The following is a 22834-nucleotide window of genomic DNA, read 5'->3' on the forward strand; positions in this document are numbered from 1 at the left end:
AGCTGTCATTCGTACAGAGGAATGTCTACCGTTCAGAAAATCCAACTCGGGGTGGCTCAGTCATTAAGAAAATCCAAACTCATCAAATAGATTAACGAGTGATCACAAAAGGATTTAGAGGGGACTTCCCTGAAACAGAAATCTTGTTTTTTAAAATGATGTTTGACTTAAATTTCTTTTCCTAGAGTCCATCTAACATATAATGTGAAACAGAACATTAGTTCATAAAACCGAGTTGCTTAAAAGAATTCACCCAAGTCATTCTAGCCTTTATTAAGATTACTCTATGCAAATCTCAAATTCTAGACAATGAGTAAGAGCCGTATCTAGCCAGGATCAAGAAGGTACAATTTCCTATACGTAGGATAACAATAAAATTCTAATTTGGAGAAATTTTTAAAAAATCATTAATTTTTTACTTTTTGGAATGGTTAACAGCTTCACTAAGAAATAGTTTAGACATTCTGAAGTCAAGAGTTCTGAGAAAATATAACAAATACTATAAATAAGGGAAGATCAAAAACCACCTAATTCATGAGTAAAACTTAAAAAAACTTTCCTATTAGAACCAATACTTAGCATTCCTTCCCTCAAAACAACGTAGTCAGCAGTGGGGACTGTACAGGATGGCTGGAGACCGCCCACTCCCATCAGCCATGGCCCTCCTCCCTCACACTTTAGAACAGGCTTACGCAGTCCAGAGTATCCTTTTCACAAGATCCCTCCTCCCCACCCACCAGACTCACAGGGGTCAAGAGCAGATAACTGCATTTTGAAGCGCTGACCAGTTCTTCTGCAGTGAAGCTAGAGAACGAAGCATGGGGTCATAAAGCCCGGGTTTTACTGTCACCTCTACCAGCGATCTTTCTTTGTAAGAATGTAAGCATTTTTGCACCTGCTTGAACATTTGTAAAACAGATATTGCTCAGTCAGTTAAGGGTCTGTCTTGATTTCCAACTCAGGTCATGATCTCAGAGTCCTGGGATCTAACCCGACATTGGGCTCCTGACTCAGTGGGGAGTCAGCTTGAGATTCTCTCCCTCTACCCCTCCCCTCACACGCATGCATGCACTCTCTCTCTTTCTCTCTAATGAATAAAGAAATCTTTAAAAAAAAAAAAGAAAGAAAGAAAGAAAGAAAAGGAAGTGGTGTTGGTTCCAATTCCCCAGGGTTCTGGGGACTAAATGACAAAAATTCTTAGCAAAACCGGAATCAAAAGGTTCACATGCAAAATTCTACTGTCAGTTCCTTCATGCACACACCCTCAATGATGCAGTACCACCCGATGATGGGTTTAACATCTGAGGTTTGTTTCACAAGAAATATTGATCAGAATGATCTCTATGTACCCACAGTAGTCTACAGGTCTACAGAAATGATCCATGAAGAAGGAATCTGTCTACACAGGCAGGATACAATATACTTGGGCTTCAACAAGGCAGGCCCCTGAACCTCTAGCCCTATCATTCAGTGCTCAATTTTCATGCTCCTGGAGTCCACACTCCCTGATGTGAATATGTAAGTCACTCATGCATTTAAGACTCTACTAAGTGTTCACATCATCGATAGACTGATGACGTCCAAATGTGGATCTCCAGCTCAGATTCTCCTGAGTTCCTGCCTCATTTTTACCAACCATCTCTCTACTCCTGCCCACTGATATCACTCATGCCCCAGTGAACTTTGGACAGGCCCTATCCACCACCCTCCCCACCCAGCCTTCCTATTTCGTATCTAGCATCACTATTCACAACGCTGCTGAAGGTAAAAACTGGAACGGCTCTCTTCCTCTCCTTATGCCCCACTTCCTCTCCACCACTTCACAAAGCATCAGAGGTAAATACTGTCCATGCTCCTCCTAGAGGAGACCCCAAATCCACCTGCTTTTCTCCATCTTCAGGAGCATCATTCCTGCTCAAGCCACCATCCTCTCGTGCCTAGAAGAGTCTCTTCTTGTCTACTTTTGCTGCTCCTGTTTTTTGGCCCTTTCTCTACACAAGAGCAATCTTTACAAACATAACTTCGATCATATCACTCCCTTAACTTAAATCCCTCGAATGACTCTCAGCTACATTGTAACTAAAACCCAGTTCCTTATTCTGCCCCTTCAGGGCCTTCACAGTTTGGTCCCTGGCTGCCTGCCTCTCCTAACCCGTGCTGCGCCACTCTCCTTGTTGACCTCATCCAGCCAAGTTGATATTCTTACAGTTACTCAAATGTCCCATGATGACTCATTTTCCCCAGGACCTTTACCCAGGTTAGTACCTCTACATGAGCGTTCTGTATATAGATGCTTTCTTCCCATCTTTCAGGTCTCACTGAAGTGGCATCTTCCAAGAAAGGTCATCCCTGACCACCTAAACTAAACTGGAACCTCCATTTTAACATCTTCGCAACATCTTGTTTATTTCCTTAACACCATTTTTTTTAATGATTTGTAACTATATATTTATTACCTAACATCTTGTTTCGTGTACAGTAGGCATTTTAACTTTTTCACTGAATTAATTAATGAGGAAAATACCTTAGGCAAGGCTAACCACAAACATTTTCTACAGGCTAATATAAGATGCGATAAAAAAAGATCTTACCTTGTCAACTTTTTTCTTTTTAACAGGGGGGTCAAACCTATCATTGATTCCAAAATACTGAGTAAGCTCCTTCCACTGGGTTTCACTTGAGGTCTGTTCACTGCAAGACAGACAATAACTTATTTTTAGTGTTTTTAATTGGTTACTACAATTATAAATCACAAAAACTAGTTCTTATGTTTAAGAGGTAAGAAACTCAATTATTGGTACAAGTTTTACAATATTATCTAGAATAGATAATAATAGAATAAATAGATATTTTACCTATTCATTCATGGAACCTACCTATGAGTCTCTTCCTCATTCTTCAATTTACCTGAAAAGAATTCACAAAGTGTCAATACCTGAATATTCATTTATTTCCAAATTAATGTTTATTAAAAACTGTTGAGCTCAATCATTCACAATTTAACATTAGCAATACTGAAAATTAAATTAAAACAAAACACCTTTCCTGGAGCGTTTCCTTTTCTTCCTTCTGAATCCTGAAGTTGAGGTTTTCTGTTCAGCATGTTTTTTATGCAATTCTTGAAATTTCTATATAAAAGTTAAAAAAAAAAAAGAGAGAAAAAGTAGTAAATATATTTTGAAGCAAAGCATATATTCAAAAATTACAAACATGTTGTGATAAAAATATATTCTAGCATTTATAAAAATACAAATTTAACAAAAGTAGTTCAGTTCTTCTTGACATACCCTATTTTCCAAGATTCTTTGACAACCTGATTTTTTATCTTCATTTATTTCGACATAAGTCAATCTGATTAGCTGAGAATAAATTTCGATGATTCATACAGATGACAAAGAGATCAAATTAAAACAGAAGCTCATGTATTATGTTGAGCAAAGTAGCTAATCCTACTAAATGTTTTACTTCCTCTTTTTATAAAACACACCACAAAGATGAGAGTAAGTATCTGAGTGCCCAGTGAGCTGACCACAAACCCAGAGTATTCTGAGTCAATCTTCCCTACCTCGCAAGTACAGGCCCTCTGACCCTGGCAGAGACAGGAGCGTGCACAGACACACATGCACAGGCTTTAATAAGAACACATCAGAGAAAACCTACATGCCACATATTTAAGGGAATTCCAGAGGGGCACTCTTTGTATGCATTTACATTTGCCTCTGCCCCAGGTTTTGGTCCATCAGTTTGGAAATCTGAGATCTCTGTTTTTGTAATGGCCCCATCTTCTTTATCTTCCTGTAAGTTAAGTCCAGAGTTCTCTAATGGGGCTTCATCTTCAGAATTCAACTCAACATCACTTTCATTTAGGCCAGGAGGTAGTAGCCCACTCCACATCTTTTCTTCTGAAAAGAAAAAAGATGAATTCAGACATACAAAGTGGACATGGAAAGGAATTTAAAACCCCAAGAGTTTAGTAATTATCCCAGTGGTTTGGGAACAGTCGATCTAGACTTTTTTCTTTTAATCTAAAATCACATATACCTTCCATATTAAAAGAATTAAAATATTTGCTTGTACAAAATAAGTCAATCAGAGAAAGACAGTGATCATATGATCTCTCTGATACGAAGAATTTGAGAGGCAGGGTGGGAGGTCTGGGGGGTAGGGAAGGGAAAAATGAAACAAGATGGGATTGGGAGGGAGACAAACCATAAGAGACTCTTAATCTCACAAAACAAACTGAGGGTTGCTGGGGGGTGGGGGGGTAGGGAGATGGTGGTAGGGTTATGGACATTGGGGAGGGTATGTGCTATGGTGAGTGCGAAATGTGTAAGCCTGATGATTCACAGACCTGTACCCCTGGGGCCAAATAATACATTATATGTCAATAAAAATAATTAAATAAAAAAAATTTGCTTGTATAAGATGTTTTAAAGAGTACAAAGTAGTTAATTTGTTACAAGACAAACTTAAAGATGAATGACTTAAAGAAAATAGGACCTGGATTCTCTAATATATATAGATAATTTTGTCTAAAAAAAATAAACTCAGTAAAAGCATTCATTGCTCTAAGAACCTAACAATATATACGTCACACAATTTAAGATTTATAATATTATATCTCAAGCTATCATAATTAAAAAAGAAAACAAATGTTTTTTGTGAAACAGATGTTTCACTGGTATTGAAATGAACTTTCAGGGGACTTACTGCCAAAGGAGTATGAAAACAGTTATTCAAAGGAAAATTTTTAGGCTGTGCAAGTAGTTTGAGGAAAGCATGGTGGTAAAAAGAATGTCCTAGTTTTAAATTTTACGAGTGGCTGCTAAAATACCAAATGGAGAATTAAATGTTAATCCTAACAATTTAACAAAAACATACAGCTTTTTTGAGTAACACTATCGTGTTTAGGAAACTACGGTTCAAGTTCAGGATAATATTTATCATTAGCTATCTGGCCCATTGGTAGACGGAATATTAACTACTGTTAAGCTTATCAAAAATGACCTTTAAAATTGGGAGTTATAATCATTTGCTAAAATAATAACGGAGGACATTTTCAATATTAATCACATGGCATATGTCTCGACTCAAAACCACTTCATTCAAAAGATGCGTAAATAAGAGAAGTCAATTTATACTGCCTGCTCATGATTTACCTGAAGGAATAAAACGCAAGGATGGAAATTTTTGCCGACTTTTCTGCCCCCTATTGTGGTTAACCTAATGAGAAAACCACCACCATTGTCTCTGAGACAAAGGCATCACTGGATTTTGCATTAATCTGAATAATGGATTCCAGATAACGTTTAAGGATCTCCTCCCAGGTCCAAAGAATCAGATCTTATTTTTGGCAGTATGGATCCCAGCCTCCTGAGCTGTTAGCCCTCTAAAACCACCTCACCAAAATACTCTTTTGGCTTTTTAAGAAGAAGGGCTCTGACATCTAACTGCTTCAGTTGTAATCCTGACTCTATCATATACTAGCAGTATGAGGAAATCATTTTTACCACCTCTGACCCTCAGTTTTCTTCTGCTGTAATACAAGGATAATTATATTGCGTACAGGGCTATTCTGAGAATTAAATGAGATAAGCTATGAAAACACTCACCACAATGTTTAGGAGGTTCTAGGGGCTTGATCAATGCCAAGCTCTTTTTGCTATTAGTATTTCTGTGGCCATGTATTATATTTTTATAATTTCTGTTATGGGTGGCAGCATTCACAAGGTAGTTTTGAAGTTTCTAAGGTTGAGGTGCATTCACTTAGCAATTGATCCAAATCATTTACCTCTCTGATTTCCAAAGTCTAACGTAAGTTTCTATAAAAAAATATCGGAGTCTGGTTTTCTGAATGGAGCAATAAAACCAGATTCAGGAAGACAATGGAGCCTAAGTGTCAAGGCTCCTCATTTGCACAGGTCTTTCCAAAGCATTATACCCAATTTCTATTTAGAATTTGTATTCCTTTTCTTAAAGAGGACACCCAAAATAATATAAGCTCCAAGCCCCATAAAACCGGGATCCATGCCTAAACCTAGACTGAGGATTTTAATAGTTGGAATGGGTAAACTTTAGATACTTTGTTAGCACAAAAGACATCATGTGAAATATGCCAATATTGAAAAATGAATGTTATGCCATCAATAAAAATATTTTTACTGTTCTGAGAAGTAGATGGAGGGGGAATGATAATAAGCTTCAACATGACTTTGCCACTGACAAATAAACCTTTAGGCTCATTATCTAATTCAGAACTTAAGGATAGTAACACATTTCGGATTCAGCGTTCTTAGCAAAATTGGGGTTCTACGTTTGAAACCAGTTTCTTTTCCCTTTCCATAGCAGCCTGTGCATGGCCACTGTGTGCCAGGCTCTCTTCAAGACATGAAGACAGGCAAAAATATCTAAGGGAACCGGCATTCTACGCACATGGCAAGTGTCTGTCCATCAGCAGCCAAGTACCACTGGGCCCAGACTTCAGTTGTGGCTGCTAGTGAAAGGCGTGTACCTCTCTGATGCGCACAGTTCTACTGGAGCACACTGTTCCAGCATCCCTACAGGGTGTGTCTGTGCTCTGGGCACCCACATGAGCTTCACCCTGAGGAGCACTCTCGGGTGCCTTGGAGTCACCTGTCCCCATCAGCTTTCAAGCATTTTTGATCACCTTTTGGACCTTCTCAAAATCATCTATTTTTAGCTCGTTGCTGTGGCATGAAGTACTGTTTTCAGTATGACACTGGCTAGTATGATAACTTCTTGTGTGTGCCCATGGAAAAATGAAGAACTAAAATAAATTTTAGAAGTAGATTCTACATCCAAATCCATAAATTAAGGCAAAATTCAAATAACACGTCTGAACTCAATCCCTGAACATCGTTCAAGTGGCGTGCCATTCTCCTGTGACTGCAAACACACACACACACACACATATACACACAAGGGCAACCCCATGGTCACTGATAAACACAGATAACTCACCGAGAAGACTGCAAAATGGAGCTGCCCACGTGAGCAGCAGTTCAACTGTAAATCAGCCAATATGAAGTGGCTGCTTTGTGACTTGCTTTGGGCTCACGTTTGAAAACACTTTGAAAATTCACAGTATATTCATGTCACTCATACATTTCCAACTGTACTATGGTACCAACTGGTACTAGGTTAGGCCTCGTGTTCACTTGTTTTGGCTGCTCTTAAAGATGACTCTCTAATTCTCTGAAATGTCTCTTACCCTATGCCTTTATTCTAAAGCAAATCATTCCAAATTACCCTTTAAATGTGAAAATTATTTGGCCATTCTCAAGAGATGTGATGTACCAGTTAGATGCAATACTGGTTAAACCCCCAGAGGATAAGGGTTCTCTCCTCAACCCCGATACCACAGCCAAGACTTCTAGTTTTCAGTAAGACTGCATGTCAGACAAAACACCTGAAAGATGGGGGCGCCTGGGTGGCTCAGTGGGTTAAAGCCTCTGCCTTCAGCTCAGGTCATGATCCCAGGGTCCTGGGATAGAGCCCTGCATCGGACTCTCTGCTCCACAGGGAGCCTGCTTCCCCCTCTCTCTGCCTGCCTCTCTGCCTACTTGTGATCCCTCTCTCTCTGTCAAATAAATAAAATCTTTAAAAAAAAAAAAAAAAAAAAAAAAAACCACCTGAAAGATGCTCTAGAGAAAGCCAAGGAGACCCCAGCAGTTACACAGAAGCAGAACCAGAAAGAAAAACAAAGCAAGTCAATGATGTATCTGGCATATACACAATGTCACATATAAACAAGATGACAGAAATTCTTTTACCATTAATCCCTACAACCACCCTTCCACTAGAAATTACTATCTAAACCCCTTTTACAGGTGGGGAAACTGACTTGCCTAAGGCATTGTAATCCGCTTATTTTACAAAAACAGAACTCTAGGGCTTCAACTTATTAACTTTTAGAGGATGCAATTTCAGTAGTAATATATTCTTGGAGACAAAGATTTGAGAGTGGGTCTAAAGAATGACTCTAGCCTGTAATTTTGTTAAAATTTTGCTTCAGAAAAAAACTGTCTTACTCTTTAAAAGGAGAAACTTACGTAAGATCCTATACTAAATGTATACATAAAAATGACATTGGGTAATAATGTCACATTTTCTGGAAGATCAGGCGACTGCTTACAACCAAAACCCAATCTGAGCAGTTTAACGGGTAAATGCCTCCTGTCACTACTATTCCAGAATTTCAACTCCATTTTCACCATACGAAGCTGTCTTCTCCTATTCTGTATCCAATTAGAATAATCACAGAAACCTGAATTTTGTCTGATCTGAATTTAATCCCAACCTGTATAATAATCATAAACCACCACCCACCCACCATCATGTTAAATAATTCACACAATAATCAGTTTCCATGACGCGGAATTACCTAACTAAAATACTTTTAAGCATGTATCAACATTAATGTAAAAGTCCCATTCATGAAATATGCTGTCTTTTCTCAAAAAGATAAACTGAATCAGAGGCCTGACTTCGAATTAAGCTCCCAGTCTGATTACCCAAACTATTAACTTGGCAGGAGTTTGTATGTACGCATATGTTCCACTAAAAGACAGTGTTTAGTCAGGGCCTGGAAAACACGTCCCAAGACCCTGCACGGAAAGATTTCCGGTTAACCAATAACATTTCGAGGCTCACTTTAAGGCGGATGCAGCCGCGAGAATACTTACAAGGTTCAAGACTGCAAGAGGGTGGCTCTAGAAAGGAACACCGCTTCCCGCTCGGCGGCACGACCCGGAACTCGGCAGGCTCGCCGGCGGCAGGGCCACACTGCGAAACCCCAGCGGGAAGCATCCCGTCCCGGGCACAGAACTAAGCGCCGCAGATTCGGGTGCAGGACGTCTAGCCCGCTGACACTCCCCTTAAATGCAGCTCTTCCCCGGGCTACAGCACTTGTAAACCGGAGGCTGTTTCCCCAATCGAAAGCCTCTTCACCTTCTCACTTTGGCCGGGGTGGGACGGAGAACCCCTCTCCACCAACAGGCTTCGGGAAGGCGCTACGTCCCTTCCAAGCGAAGCAGAGACCAACCCTACGAATGCTTCCGTGGGCCTAGCCGGGGGCTCTGCCGGCTCGGCCGTGAGGCCGCCCACACCTGCTCACTGGCTCCCCGCACCCGGCCCTCCCGAGCCCGTCAAGTCGGAGGTCGGGGCGGCCGGGAAGCAGCCCGGCTATCAGCGGTACTCACCCGTCAGGAGCCGGCCGTCTGGCCGCCATCTTAAGACCCCGCTAACACCGCGCCTTCCCATTGGCTCCGGCATCTCAGCCAATGGACTGGGACCGTTCTGGCCCCGGGGTCGTCATGGCAACCGACCGCGCTTAGCTCCGCTTTCAGATCTGTTTGTAGCGCCGGATTCGTTCTTTCTGCTTCTTTTCTCTCACTGTTTCCCCCTTTCTTCTGGACGTTTTTAAAGGCTTTGTTCTTTTCCCCATTCCCCGCTTCTCGCTGGTTTTGGGAATGAGGAAACTGCTGGCTTAGACCTTGAAATGAGTTCATTCCTCCTAGGCGGGAGGTTCGCTGTAGATGCTCTTTAGGCTCTTAAGGGAATATTTCCATTCCTTCAGCCTTTTACCCCTCACTCCCTCTCCCCTCCCTCCCTTTCCTTCCTTTTTTCCTTCTGTACATATTTATGGAGCAGGCACCCTGCCAGGCTCTGCTTAGCGGAGAAGAGTCCCGACTCCTGCTCTCCTGGTGCTTACCATCTGCTACACTGATCAGATGTGTGGCCTTGACTAAAAGCTTATTGAGCCCCTTTTCCGTGACAGCCACTGGTTCAGGCCCCGAGGGGGGGTTTGGGGGAGCATAGAAAATAAGTAAGGAAAAAAAGAGAAAAAAAAGTGCTATGAAGAATACAAAGCAGAATAATGTAATAGTGATGAGAGTGCGGGCGATTTTAGAAATGCTTCCACTTTCCGAAATAGTGCTCTGTAATAATGATAAGACCACTTTCCTATCCTCGTGAGGATGATAAAAGAAAATACACATAGAGTCCTTAACACAGCATCTTGCCTATAGTAACTTTAGTCTTAGCTACTTGTTACTGTTGTTAACATTATAATGCCTTTCTTTGAAGCATTCTGAAAATGTATAAGAATTTTTGCACTGCACTCTAATATATCATGATTTAGTGTAAACAGATGTTTAAGCTTATTAGGTAACTATCCATTACCTCACCCCCAGGGTCTCCCAGAGAGATATGCCAGGTTTATGGCATAGATTTCTGTAATCTCAGAATCATAATAAAACCCGAACTGACAAGATCAGGTCACACAAGTCCTTCTCCTGCTGACCTTCTCTGATTCTAGATAGAAGCAGATCGAGTGACTTCAGGATCTGTGTGAAAGTCTCCTGGCCAATTGTGTCCAGGTCTCAATAGCATTTTTCCCCAATCCAAATCTTTAACAAGTCAGGCAGTTAAAGAAAGGGTGTGAGTAAAAGTGCTGCTATGGTTAATACATTTGGGCCCCTTCAGTACTGTCAGTCTGCTCACGCTACCAGAACAAAATACTGGGTGGCTTAAACAATAGAAATTAATTTCACACAGTTCTAAAGATTGGAAACTCTAAGATCAAGGTGCTGACAGGTTTCATTCAGGACCCTGTTCTCTTGGCTTGTAGGCAGCTGTCCTGCTGTGTGCTCACAGGATGCCTTCCTGTTGTGTTTGCAGAGAAAGAACGTGTGCACAGGAGAAAGCTATGTGGTGCCTCATCTTATAAGGACACTAATCCTAGAGGATCAGGGCCCCACCCTTATGACCTCATATAACTTTAATTAATTCCTCATAGGGCCCGTGTCCAAATGTAGCCACACTGGGGGTTAGAGTTTTAACAAAGCAATTTGGGGGTACAAGAAACATTTGGTTCATAACAAATGCTATTGGTGGAAGTGTGACCAGAGTGGAGGAAGAGAACACAGAGGGGGAAGAATTGAGACACAGGGTAGGAGGGAGGGGATGTTGACCAGTTTAAGAACTGTTTCTGCACATAGTCTGTCAGAGTACTCATTATTCAGCACATATAAATGTACAAAGGACAGAGGAGAAATATAATTAATCCCAAGACCCATAAACACCAGGTTTCATATTAAAAGTTTTGGAAAGGGCACCTGGGTGGCTCAGTGGGTTAAAGCCTCTGCCTTTGGCTCAGGTCATGATCCCAGGGTCCTGGGATCGAGTCCCGCATCAGGTTCTCTGCTTAGCAGGGAGCCTGCTTCTCCATCCCTCTCTGCCTGCCTGACTACTTGTGATCTCTGTCTGTCAAATAAATAAAATCTTTTAAGAAAAAAGTTTGGAAAGTCCTACTCCAAAAATATGTATTTTAAAATTTGAGAATTCTCAAATGTCTGATTGTTTACTCTATCATATTATTGGATTCCTGTACTAAATGTAAATAAACGTAAATAGCTCAAACTTTTCTTCTGGTTCTGGTTGTAAGACTTCCAGTCTCTGAATATTATTGTTTTGCCAGTTTTCTGGGGGAAATGTCAGTCATTTGATTTATTTTAATCAATAAATTTACCTCTCCTCCAGCAAATTCCTGCCCTGGAAACCTGCCAAACCATGCATTTTGTGAATGAAATACTTGTATTTGTGAGATTTCTATGAAACATAGAATTATTGAATCCCTTTTACTAAATCACAGTAAATGTGATGCAGCTAGTGAATTGGGCTTGAATTGTGTTGCATCTGGCCCTAATTTCAAACATGTACATTTCATTTAAATTCTCAAACATATCTTAAAAATCATAAAGCAGTTTTTCTTTGCCAAGAAATGTTATAGTTTATGAAGAGTTTTCCCCTCTATTCAGTAATTTTTTTTCTTAGTGTGGAGATTACAAGTCACACTCATGTTATAAAAGATTAATTGTGGAGGCCTTTCTTGGTAGCTGTTAAGTCTCTGATTGATGAAAATTTCCCCAAATATAATGAAATCCCTTAAATATTTCTCAGTTTGGAAAACTGAATATGACTTTGTGGAACATATAATAAATGTCCTTCTTACTGAAACTGAGAAAGAGAATAATTAATTTCCGCCTGTACAAAATGCTTCATGTTCTGCATTGAAGAAAAAGTAGTCTAGCGACTTAATGCAAAAGGATAGAAAAAAGGGAGTTCTAAATTTCTGGAAATGTGTGACAATTTCTCCCCCTGGATTTGCTTTCTAAGTTTACAAACTGAACCATCTATAAACAGCGCTGGCCTTCCAAGGGTAAGTTGAACAACTAACACTATGACATCAGCAAGATGTCAGCAAGAGTTGATATTTGAGGAAACAAAATTTCTGTAATAAAAGATGTTGCCAAAGAAAAGGACTTTTTATTTATTGTCATATCTGGCACTTTCAACTTCTTCAGTTCCAATAGGTTGTACATAGGAAGAGAGGGAGGGCCAGAGAAGGCGGCTTTTAGAGCACTTCTGTATTCTGTGTATTTTGCAATAGATATATCATTTCATGAGGTAGTTACTATTGTATCCATTTTTTAGACATGGAAATTAAGTCTTCAAGGATTTAAGAAACTTACCTAGTGTGACACAGCTCATAACATGGAAAACCAGGTGGGAAGTTTCACCGGACTCTGAAGCTCATGCTCTTTTCATGGTCAACACCGCTCCTTTTAAGGTGAAGTTCCCAATGAAGCCCAGCTTAGCACAGTCAGAAAAGTACAGACATCGTTGCTACCAAGTAGGATGCGTACTTGGTGAGAGTTTATGAAAAGAGAGGCTTCAGGAGCAAAATGTGTCTCCACTTTTCATCCCCCTTAGTACATAGCAATTGATCAAATCCCATTAGAGGAATCCTCTTCAATCACTTCTGGTTTGTTACATTGAGGTCTATGTTCATCTACCTTTCCAGAACACCTTCATCTTCCAAAACAGCCCACTGCATGATTAATGTAAATGAAGGAATATGTGTAAAGCTTTTAACACAGAATCAGCATGTAGTCAGAAGTTTGCTACAATAAATACTAGTCTCCTTCCCTTACACATAAAAACTAAGGAGTGAGTGTGTGTGTGTGTGTGTGTGTGCGCGCGCGCGCGTGAGAGTGTGTGTGTGTGTTGGGGGGAGGAGGACTGAACAGGAAGAGCACAGAGGATTTTTAGAGCAATGAAAATTTACTGTATGATGCCATAATAATAGGTACATATCACTATGCATTTGTGCAAACTCTTGGAGTATGCAACACCAAGTGAACTGTAATGTAACGTATGGACTTTGGGCGATGATGAAGTGTCAATGTAGCTGTGACAAATGTACCACTCGATATGGATCGCAGGGGAGGCTGCAGGTGTGGGGACAATCAACATGTGAAAGAATCTCTGTACCTTCCCTCAGTTTTGCTGTGAACCTAAAACTGCCCTAAAAAAATAATTATTTTAAAAATCAAAAGAAAAATAGTTCATTACTGATGAAATCCAAATTTTAGTGTCTTAATAAAGTTCTGTTGGAACATATGCACAAAAAAATATAAGGAGTCCATAAATGTTGACAGATTACCAGATTAACCTGACACCATCTTTGTGGGCCATACTATGTGCCCCATGGAAACCTTGAATCTTGCTAGGGTTCAAGGAGAATGCAAATGAAGTATACGAACTAGCTGGTCAAGAAGTTTGTAGTCTGAGACAGCTAATGTGATTATAAATTATACATTTTACACCATAAGTACTAAAATTGTGAGGTGCATGATATAAGTAGAAACTATAGAAATCCTATAGAATGGAAACGTAAGCTAGGTGGGATTCAACACAGGCTATTTCCTCTGACTGGGATAGCTTTCTTTTTAAAGATTTATTTATTTATTTATTTATTTGAGACACAGAGAGAGAGAGAGGGAGAGAGAGAGAGATCTGACCATAGTGAGGAGAGGGAGAGGGAGAGGGAGAGAGTCTTAATCAGACTCTGTGCTAAGCATGGAACCTGACGTGAGGCTTGATTTCATGACCCTGGGATCATGACCTGAGCCAAAACCAAGAGTTGGACGCTTAACCAACTGTGCCACTCACGCGCCACTGTTTCTCTTTTATACATGTGGAACATCTTCTGATCCTTCAAAAACAAGATCAAATGTTACCTCCTAAGTTAAACCTTCCCTGACTCGTAAAGTTCATGCTTTTCTTCTCTGTCTTCATAATACTTGATACATAGCACAACGAGGGCTTTATTCCATCAAGATACAATTAGTTGTCATAGGTCAGTCTATACAGATAGATTGTGAGCACCTTTGAAGGGACAATCCTTGTCAAGTAGTAAATGGTCAGTGAATGTTTGCGGAGAGGATGGATGGATGACAGAAACGAAAATGTCAATACATGCAATGAAGAGAAATGGGGAAGGTGACATAGGAAAATCACGTGAACCAATGCAGAGAGGCAAGAAAGCTGTAGTTTAGGTAAAACATAACACCAGGTTGGGTCAGACTACAGGAGCGTTCTGTCATGCAAACAGACAGGTTCTGCCTGAATACAGTGAGGGAATTAGAGAATTCGGGCCAAGGATATGATGATGCAGATTCCCCAGGGAAATTAATATGACAGTCTTGTGAATAGGAAAGATGATTTTGGAGGTAGTTGATTTTGGAGGTAGTTGAGCCAACATGAAAGGCACTCAGCTGGAAGACAATGATGGAATAAGTGGTCAGAGTCTGGACAAAGGCAATGGTCATGGAGGCTGGGGGCATATCAAGCATCAAGTCTAATATTTTCCTCATTCATTCATTCATTCATTCATTTCCTTTCATTCTTACTTGCATGATTTTGACCTTATTTTGGCTCCCTGCTTTCCAAAATTTATATTCTGCATTCAGTTTTATAAATTTAACCCAACCTTCAGGGACACCTCCTTTACTATGAATTATGAACTCCCATAAAACAATTTTAATTAAATCAGTCTTTCAAATAACCCCCACAAACAACCTGTTGTATGCCACTTTGCTTCTTTTCCACCTTCAGCACCACATCCTCGACTCATTCTTAAGAATAACTCTAAAAATAAATAAATAAAATCTTAAAAAAAAAAAAAAAAGAGTAACAAAGCTGTTCCAGGAATATACTGGTCATTTAGGTGGCCTCCTAGTGGTCTGCTTCCAGAGCGACCCAACACATTTTCTGCTTGGCGCAGAGAGAATGTAAAAAGTGATCTCTGCTTCTCCTTTGCTCCTTACAGTTCAGAGTCTGGAAATTCCATGTCAACTAATCTCCTCTTCACAGATACAGGTGCACCACCTAGAAATCTCTTTCCAGTTTTAGCCCAGTAATGTTAGTGTCTTGCTCGCCATCATCTTTTTTGTGACCTATTAAACACCATTTCCCACCATACCAATCCCAGCCGCCAAGCACGAGATGATGCTGTGCTTGCAAAGAAAAAGAAAGCTGTAAGTTTAAAGTGAAATAACTAAATAAAGAACTAGCATCTCACCTGAATGTGTTCAAAAGAACTCTTTAGAATGTCTCCCAAAGTTTCCACCAGAGTAAGGGAGAGTCATTTCTTATTTAGCATTATAATTTAAATATTTTGTATGATTTTATTGCAATGTGGCATTACTAAGGCCTGGGAATCTAATCGGCATTTAGGATACTGTCTCCAATGAAATAACGATTCTGAGTTTCCTATAATTCTTTAGAAATAACTACTTGCAACTATGTATTTGCTAAACGGAGGTCATCCTGAATGATCTGCCTCATACAATCTTGCAAGGTTCTATCTTGGAAATTGTTTTGAAGTGTTTTCTATTTTTAAACTTTGGTTTAAAATTTGAGTGTACCTATCTTATTCCAGTTAGGAAAAGCACATTTCACTCCATAGTCTCGAATAATAGGCATGTTCTCAGTGATCCAACCAAATCTGGTACTCAGCCCCACAGACCTTGCCATACTGCCTCTAGGCTTGTGCATCCTAGAGGACCGACTTCCCTCTCCCCAGCTCACTTCCTACATCCTTTCTAGAATTTCACTTTCATTTATATATTGGCTTTTTATGTTTACCTCTTTGTCTTATATTTTAGTGGTTACTATATGAGTTACAGTATCTACCCTTAACATTTCACAGATTGATTAAGGTTAATATTTTAACAGTTCATGTAAATTGGAGGTACCTTGAAACTGGACAAGCTCATTTACTGTTCTTGACATATCTTTAATGTTGTCACATTCATTAAATCTACATGTATTGTAAATCCCGCAATACAGTGTTTTGTTTTGCTTTGAACAACAGATGTATTTTAAAAGAATAAAAGCAGGGGCACCTGGGTGGCTCAGTTCATGATCTGCTTCCTCCTCTCTCTCTGCCTGTCTCTTTGCCTACTTGTGATCTCTGTCTGTCAAATAAATAAATAAATCTTTAAAAAAAAAAAAAGCTTTGTTCACACAAGAACCTATATGCAAGTATTGTAACATCTTTGTTTATACCTCATAATTGCTAAGGATGAAAAACAATCCAAATATCCCTCATCTGGTGAATGGATTTTAAAAAGTACGTTATAGCTACACAATGGAACTCTACTCAGCAGTACAAAGGAACAACGTGCTGATGCATTCAAAATGAATGATCCTCAAATTCATAATGGTACATGAAATAGGCCAGACAAAAGACTACATGCTATTTGATTTTACGTACATGACTTCATTCCAGAAAAGGCAAAACTATGAGGACAGAAAACATCTCAGTGGTTCCAGAAGCGAGGGTGTAAGGGTAGTTTCCTGCTAAAGGGCGTAAGGGAAGTAAGGGAACTTGGAGTGATGGCAATATTCTGTATATTGATTGTGGCAGTGGTTACACGATTATATGTAGTCTCACAGATCGTGCACTATCAGGGGTGAATATTATTGTATGTAAATTCTACCTCCATGAATCTGACATAAAAAAAAAAAAAAAAAGGAATGGACAGGGCACCTGGGTTCCGCAGTCAATTAAGCATCCAGCTCTTGGTTTTGGCTCGACTTTGGTCTCAGAGTCATGAGATAGAGCCCCGAGTACTGCTCCGTGCTCAGTGGGGAGTCTGCTTGAGATTCTCTCTCTTCCTCGCCCCTGCCCCTCCCCACTGAGTGCAGTCTTTCTCTAAAATAAATAAATCTTAAAATGTAATGGAGGTGAAATAAAGATATTTTCAGGAAAAAGAAAACTAAGACAATCCAGTGCCAGCAAAACTACACTATAAGATATTCTGAAGGAAATTCTTTGGAATAAAGGTAAAGGAAAGCAGATTAAACTCTGGACCACAGGATGAGATGAAGAACATTGGAAATAGTAAATATGTGGGAAAATGTAAACGACTATATTTTGCTCTTTATTCTTTTATTTTAAAAAATTTTTTAAAGATTTTATTTATTTATTTAACAGAGATCACAAGTAGGCAGAGAGGCAGGCGGGGGGTGGGGTGCGGGAAGCAGGCTCCCTGCCAAGCAGAGAGCCCGATGCGGGGCTCGATCCCAGGACCCTGGGATCATGACCTGAGCCTAAGGCAGAGGCTTTAACTCACTTAGCCACCCAGGTGCCCCAACAAAGCTTTTTGTTTTCATGAGTCAATACCTGGGAGTGGGATTGCTGGGTTGTACGGTAAGATTAAGTTTAGCTATATAAGAAATGGCCAGTTGTTTTCCATAGTGGTTGTACCATTGCTTATTCCCATCAGTGACATATAGAAGTTCCAGCTCTTCCACATTCTTATCAGGGACAGTGAACAGAATTAGCCACTCTAATCGGTGTATAATGGATTCTCATTGTGCTATTAATTTTAATTTTCCTAATAATAGTGATGTCTATGACTTTTTATTTTCTTTTAAAGAGCAAAAGTTTTCAATTTTAATATAGTTCATTTTGTTGATATTTTCTTTCATGGTTTGTGCTTTTTGTGTTATGTCTAAGAAATATTTCCCTTACCCAAGGTCACGAAGATATTTTCCCTCTGTTTTATTCTACAGACTTGTACAGTTTTAGATTTTACACCTGTGATCCATTTTAAGTTAATTATGTACATGGTCCAAAATATAAATCAAGGTTGATTTGGGGGCAATTCACTGAAACTACTTCATCCACTGAATTCCTTTTTCACTTTTTTTGAAAATCAAATTGACCACCTTTATGTACATCTATGTTCTGGACCCTCAATTCTGTCCCTTTGGTCTATGTGTATATACTTTTTCTAATAACACACTCTCTTAATAACAGTAGTTTTACAGCGAGTTTTGAAATTGGGTAATGTGAGTCTTCCAACCATATTCTTTTTTTCCCCAAAATTGTTTTGGCTATTCTAGTCCCTTGCTTTTTCATACACATCTTAGAATTAGTTTTTCAGTTGCTATTAAAAATATATATACTGCTGAGGTTTTGATCGGAATGCATTGAATCTCTAGATCAATTTTGAGAGAACTGACATCCTAACATTACTGAGTCTTCAAACCCATGAGCAATTTATCTCCGACTTCTTTACATTTTCTTTAATTTCTCTCATATTTTGTTATTTTCAGCCTGTAAGTCATGTACATGTTTCTGATTTTGCCCAAGTATTTCACAACGTTTGTGCTATATTGTACATGGTGCTGTTTCTAATTGCAATTTCCAACTGTTAATTTCTATTAAATAGAAATGCAATTTTAAATTTTGATCATACACTTGAAAAGAATGTGGATTTTACCATTGTGTGGACTGTTGCATAAATGTTAATTAGATCAAGTTAGTAGATAGTGATATTTAGGTTTTCTACAGCTTTACTGATTTTCTGTCTACTTGTTCAATTGATTATCAAAGAGGAATGCTGACTTCTCCAGCTATTAATTTGGATATGTCCATATCTCCTTTCATTTATATCAATTTGCTTATAGTATTTGAAGCTAGTTTTAGGTGTATATATGAGTTTTTCTGACTTCTTTGTCACTTGATCTCTTTGTCATTATGTAACAGCTATCTTTATTCTTGGCAAAATTCTTCATTATGAAGTCTGCTTTCTTATTTATACAGCCCCTCTTTTTTTTAGTAGTATTTTCATGGCATCCTTTACCATTATTTTATTCTTAAAACATTGAGGCATTTACGTTTGAAGTCTGCTTCTTGTAGACAATATATACTTGGGTCTTTCATCTTTATCCTATCAATCTTTCTTTTCACTGCAATTGGAGTATTTATATTTAATATAATTATCCACATGGTCAGATTTAAATCTACTATCTTTTTAGTTATGTTCTATTTGTTCCACATTTCCTTTGTCCCTTATGTCAGTGCTTTTCTCTGTTCCTTATTCAAGTGAGCTTGTGCTCACCTCTCCTTAATGGGTTCTGTCATTCCTTGGATCTCCAGCTATTTGTTTGCCCTGAAAACTTAGTCTCCTGAGCACTTTTTTTTTTTTTATGGTATGAATGATGCTCTTTCCAAAGTTTTCTACATGCTAGGTGGATGTAGAATTCATTTTCAGTTTTAAAGGATACTTTTTGCTGATTTTTTTCATTATTTAAAAAAAATGTTGTTCCACTGCTTTTAGCTTCTTTTTTTTTTTTTAAAGATCTTATTTGACACACAAAGAGAGATCACAAGTAGGCAGAGAGAGAGGAAGAAGCAGACTCCCCTACTGAGCAGACAGCCCAATGTGGGGCTCAATCCCAGGACCCTGAGATCATGACCTGAGCCAAAGGCAGAGGCTTAGCCCACTGAGCCACCCAGGCGCCCTAGTTTCTGTTGTTTCTGATGAGAGGTTAGACATCCATCAACTTACCCCATATGAAATGTGTCACTCTTCTCAGCTGCTTGCAAGATTGTCTCTTTATCTTTGGTTTTCAATAGTTTGACTATAATATTTCCAGACCTGCAGTTTACATTTTGCATATTTTGCTTGGAGCTGTCTGAACTTCTTGAACCAGAAAATTTATATCTTTAACCAAATTTGGAGGGGTTTTGGCCATTATTTCTTCAAATAGTCTTTTCTCATCCATTCTCTCATTCCAATCCTTTTTTTATTGGCTTACAGGGTACTGAGGCTCTGATCATTTATTACATTTTTTTTCCTTTTTCTTCAGATTATATCATTTGTAATGGTGTATCTTCAGGTCATCTGATTCTCTTGTAAGTCGTATCCATGCTGTTGTTAAGACACACAGCACATTTTTTTATTTTGTGTATTTTATTTTTCAGTTCCAAAATTTTTATTTATCTCTTGACTGATGCTTCCCATGTTTTCATTCACTATATTTTCCTTTTCAACCTTCAGCATAACTATTTTAAACTTCTTATATCTTTATTCAAACATGGGTCATCCCAGGATTAGTTTCCACTGATGTTCTTTTCTCTTGAAATGGCTCATGTTTTCCTGTTTCTTTTTATAATAAGGAATTTTGGATTTCATTGTAGAAATTATGAATGATAGAAACTTTGTAGGAACTCTAGATTATATTATGTATCTCCAAAGAACACCATTTTTTTTTTTTAAACAGGCAGTTTCCTGGCTTAGCTCAGAGTAAAAGCTCTGTCTCCCCGTGCTATGTGGAAGCCCAAATACAAGCTCACTTATTTTAGGTTAGCTGGGCTGCTTAGAGTCTGAACTTTCATTTGCATAGTTCAAGGTCATCCAGAGATTTTGGTATAGGCTATAAGTAGAATTTAGGCTCACCTTCTCTATCTCTTTTCAAGATTCCCTTTTACTTTCTAGTACCTGTCATCAACCCAAATCCTTTCCTCAGTAAGATCAGATTTCTGTTCAATATCTAAACTTCCTACACAGTGTTGACTATGGCTTGCCCTCAGGATAAGAGCTGTAAAACAAACTTAAACTTCTCCTGAAATCTTTTTCTTCCAAGTAACCAATCTCTCCAGTATGACTGCTTTCATTCATTCACTCTCTAATGTCTTCAAGAAGTTATCTTGCTTCTTCCAGAGTCTCAAGTTATTATCAGTGGAAAGATTGGTCCGACAGGACTTACTTGGCCATGACTGGATGTGAGAGCATTTCTGATTCAGATAAATGCAAGTGTCCTTAAACATCCTTGCCTTTTTCGTGGACTCTTCCTTTTGTTGTTAGAGTTTATTCATTTCAGGTTATGGTCTTTAAGATCAAGGACTAATACTATTTACTTGGCACCACTCACCTGTTGCATGCCCTACAGTTCTATACCCTGGGTCCTTGGTAAATATTTAGAAGATGAATAATGAGTAAACATAGCATACGTTTTTCCTTACCTATACAGAATACATTCAAAACGTATACAAAATATGTTCTTATTGAGAAAAATTCTTCTATACAGGAACACTTAGATAATAATTGCTATTTTTTCATAAAAATTGCCATTGGAACTGAAAGAAAACACTGAAATTTCTTCCAAAAACACAGAACCCCACTTTCTTCTATTTTAAAATGGAGTTTTAATTTAATTTATCCAACACTGATTTAATATCTATTAGAAGCAAAGCACTGTGGGAAATACTGACTGTTTTAGGATAAAAGGGAAGGATAATTGCATAAGACAGATAAGACATGGTCCCTGCCATCCAAGAATCCAAAAGCTAGTGGGGAGACAGACAGATGTTAAATAACCTTAATATAAAGCAGACAATGGTAAATGCTATTGTGAGATTAGAACAAAGTGTTCTATTGCAATAAGTAGGAGACATTGAAATCAGATAGGTATGGCAGGTGAGTTTCTTGGTAAAGGAAGGCTACCAGCTCATCTTAGGAGGGTGTAAAGAATTTAATAGGTGTATCTCATAGGGAAATTAACTTTAGAGAAATGTGGGTCATGCTCAGGGAAGAGTAACATGGTTTAAAAGTAAGACTTGGGATTTTGCAGTCACAAAGATACAAGTGACTAGCTTCAATGTCTTAAAGTTCTTAAACCTCAGCCTGTTTCATCATCACTGGAAAAAAAAATGGGAAAGTTGACTTGCCCAGGGAAGGCTTTTGACCCCGTGACCGCTGAGCTGAGGAAGAGAATCATCTACAATTGAGTGAGGCTGTGCCTTTGGTCACATTGGACTAGATCTGTATTCAGTGAAGGAAGCTCAGAGCTTGTCAAGATTACATTTAGGAGTGGGGGAGGAGTCAAGATGGCGGAGAAGTAGCAGCTGAGACTACTTCAGGTAGCGGGAGATCAGCTAGATAGCTTATCTAAAGATTGCAAACACCTACAAATCCAACGGGAGATCGAAGAGAAGAAGAACAGCAACTCTAGAAACAGAAAATCAACCACTTTCTGCAAGGTAGGACTGGCGGAGAAGTGAATCCAAAGCGACGGGAAGATAGACCGTGGGGGGAGGGGCCGGCTCCCAGCTCCCGGCGGAGCAACGGAGCACAAAATCAGGACTTTTAAAAGTCTGTTCCGCTGAGGGACATCGCTCCAGAGGCTTAACTGGGGTGAAGCCCACGGGAAGTCAGTGTGGCCTCAGGTCCCACAGGGTCCCAGAAGGATCGGGGGTGTCTCAGTGTCGCAGAGCTTACCGGTATTAGAATGGGGAAGCCGGCTACAGAGACAGAACCGAGGAGTGAGCTCTAAACTCGGGGTTACCTTGAACCGGTCGCAGGCTCGGTCAGCTCGGAGCGCGGCCGGAGGCCAGGGTGACGGGAGTCATTGGGCGCTGTTCTCTGAGGGCACACTGAGGAGTGGGGCCCCGGGCTCTCGGCTCCTCCGGGCCGGAGACTGGGAGGCCGCCATCTTCATTCCCACCCTCCGGAACTCTACGGAAAGCGCTCAGGGAACAAAAGCTCCCGAAAGCAAACCCGAGCGGATTACTCAGCCCGGCCCCGGGTAAGGGTGGTGCAACTCCGCCTGGGGCAAAGACGCTTCAGAATCACTACAATAGGCCCCTCCTGCAGAAGATCAACAAGAA

At 39.5% G+C, this 22834-nt stretch overlaps 1 protein-coding gene across 2 annotated transcripts in view; it reads right to left on the reverse strand.

The window, feature by feature from the left end:
* The window catches only part of FAM204A (family with sequence similarity 204 member A), a 32689-nt gene extending 23380 nt beyond the window's left edge, over positions 1-9309 (reverse strand). Inside the window, exons 1-5 of one of the 2 annotated variants that reach the window (XM_047702459.1) lie at positions 9222-9309; positions 3661-3902; positions 3041-3128; positions 2877-2907; positions 2592-2691 (exon numbers count right to left, since the gene is read on the reverse strand). In XM_047702459.1, coding sequence (XP_047558415.1) covers positions 2592-2691; positions 2877-2907; positions 3041-3128; positions 3661-3902; positions 9222-9294 — 534 coding nt within the window. In that variant the 5' untranslated portion in view covers positions 9295-9309. Of the gene's footprint in view, positions 1-2591; positions 2692-2876; positions 2908-3040; positions 3129-3660; positions 3903-8705; positions 9161-9221 lie in introns of those variants that run through there. The other variant, XM_047702460.1, reaches the window with a different exon arrangement.
* Between the last annotated feature and the right edge of the window lie 13525 nt (positions 9310-22834).

Source organism: Lutra lutra, chromosome 14 (assembly GCF_902655055.1).
Source record: "Lutra lutra chromosome 14, mLutLut1.2, whole genome shotgun sequence".
In the NCBI taxonomy this organism is placed as follows: domain Eukaryota; kingdom Metazoa; phylum Chordata; class Mammalia; order Carnivora; family Mustelidae; genus Lutra; species Lutra lutra.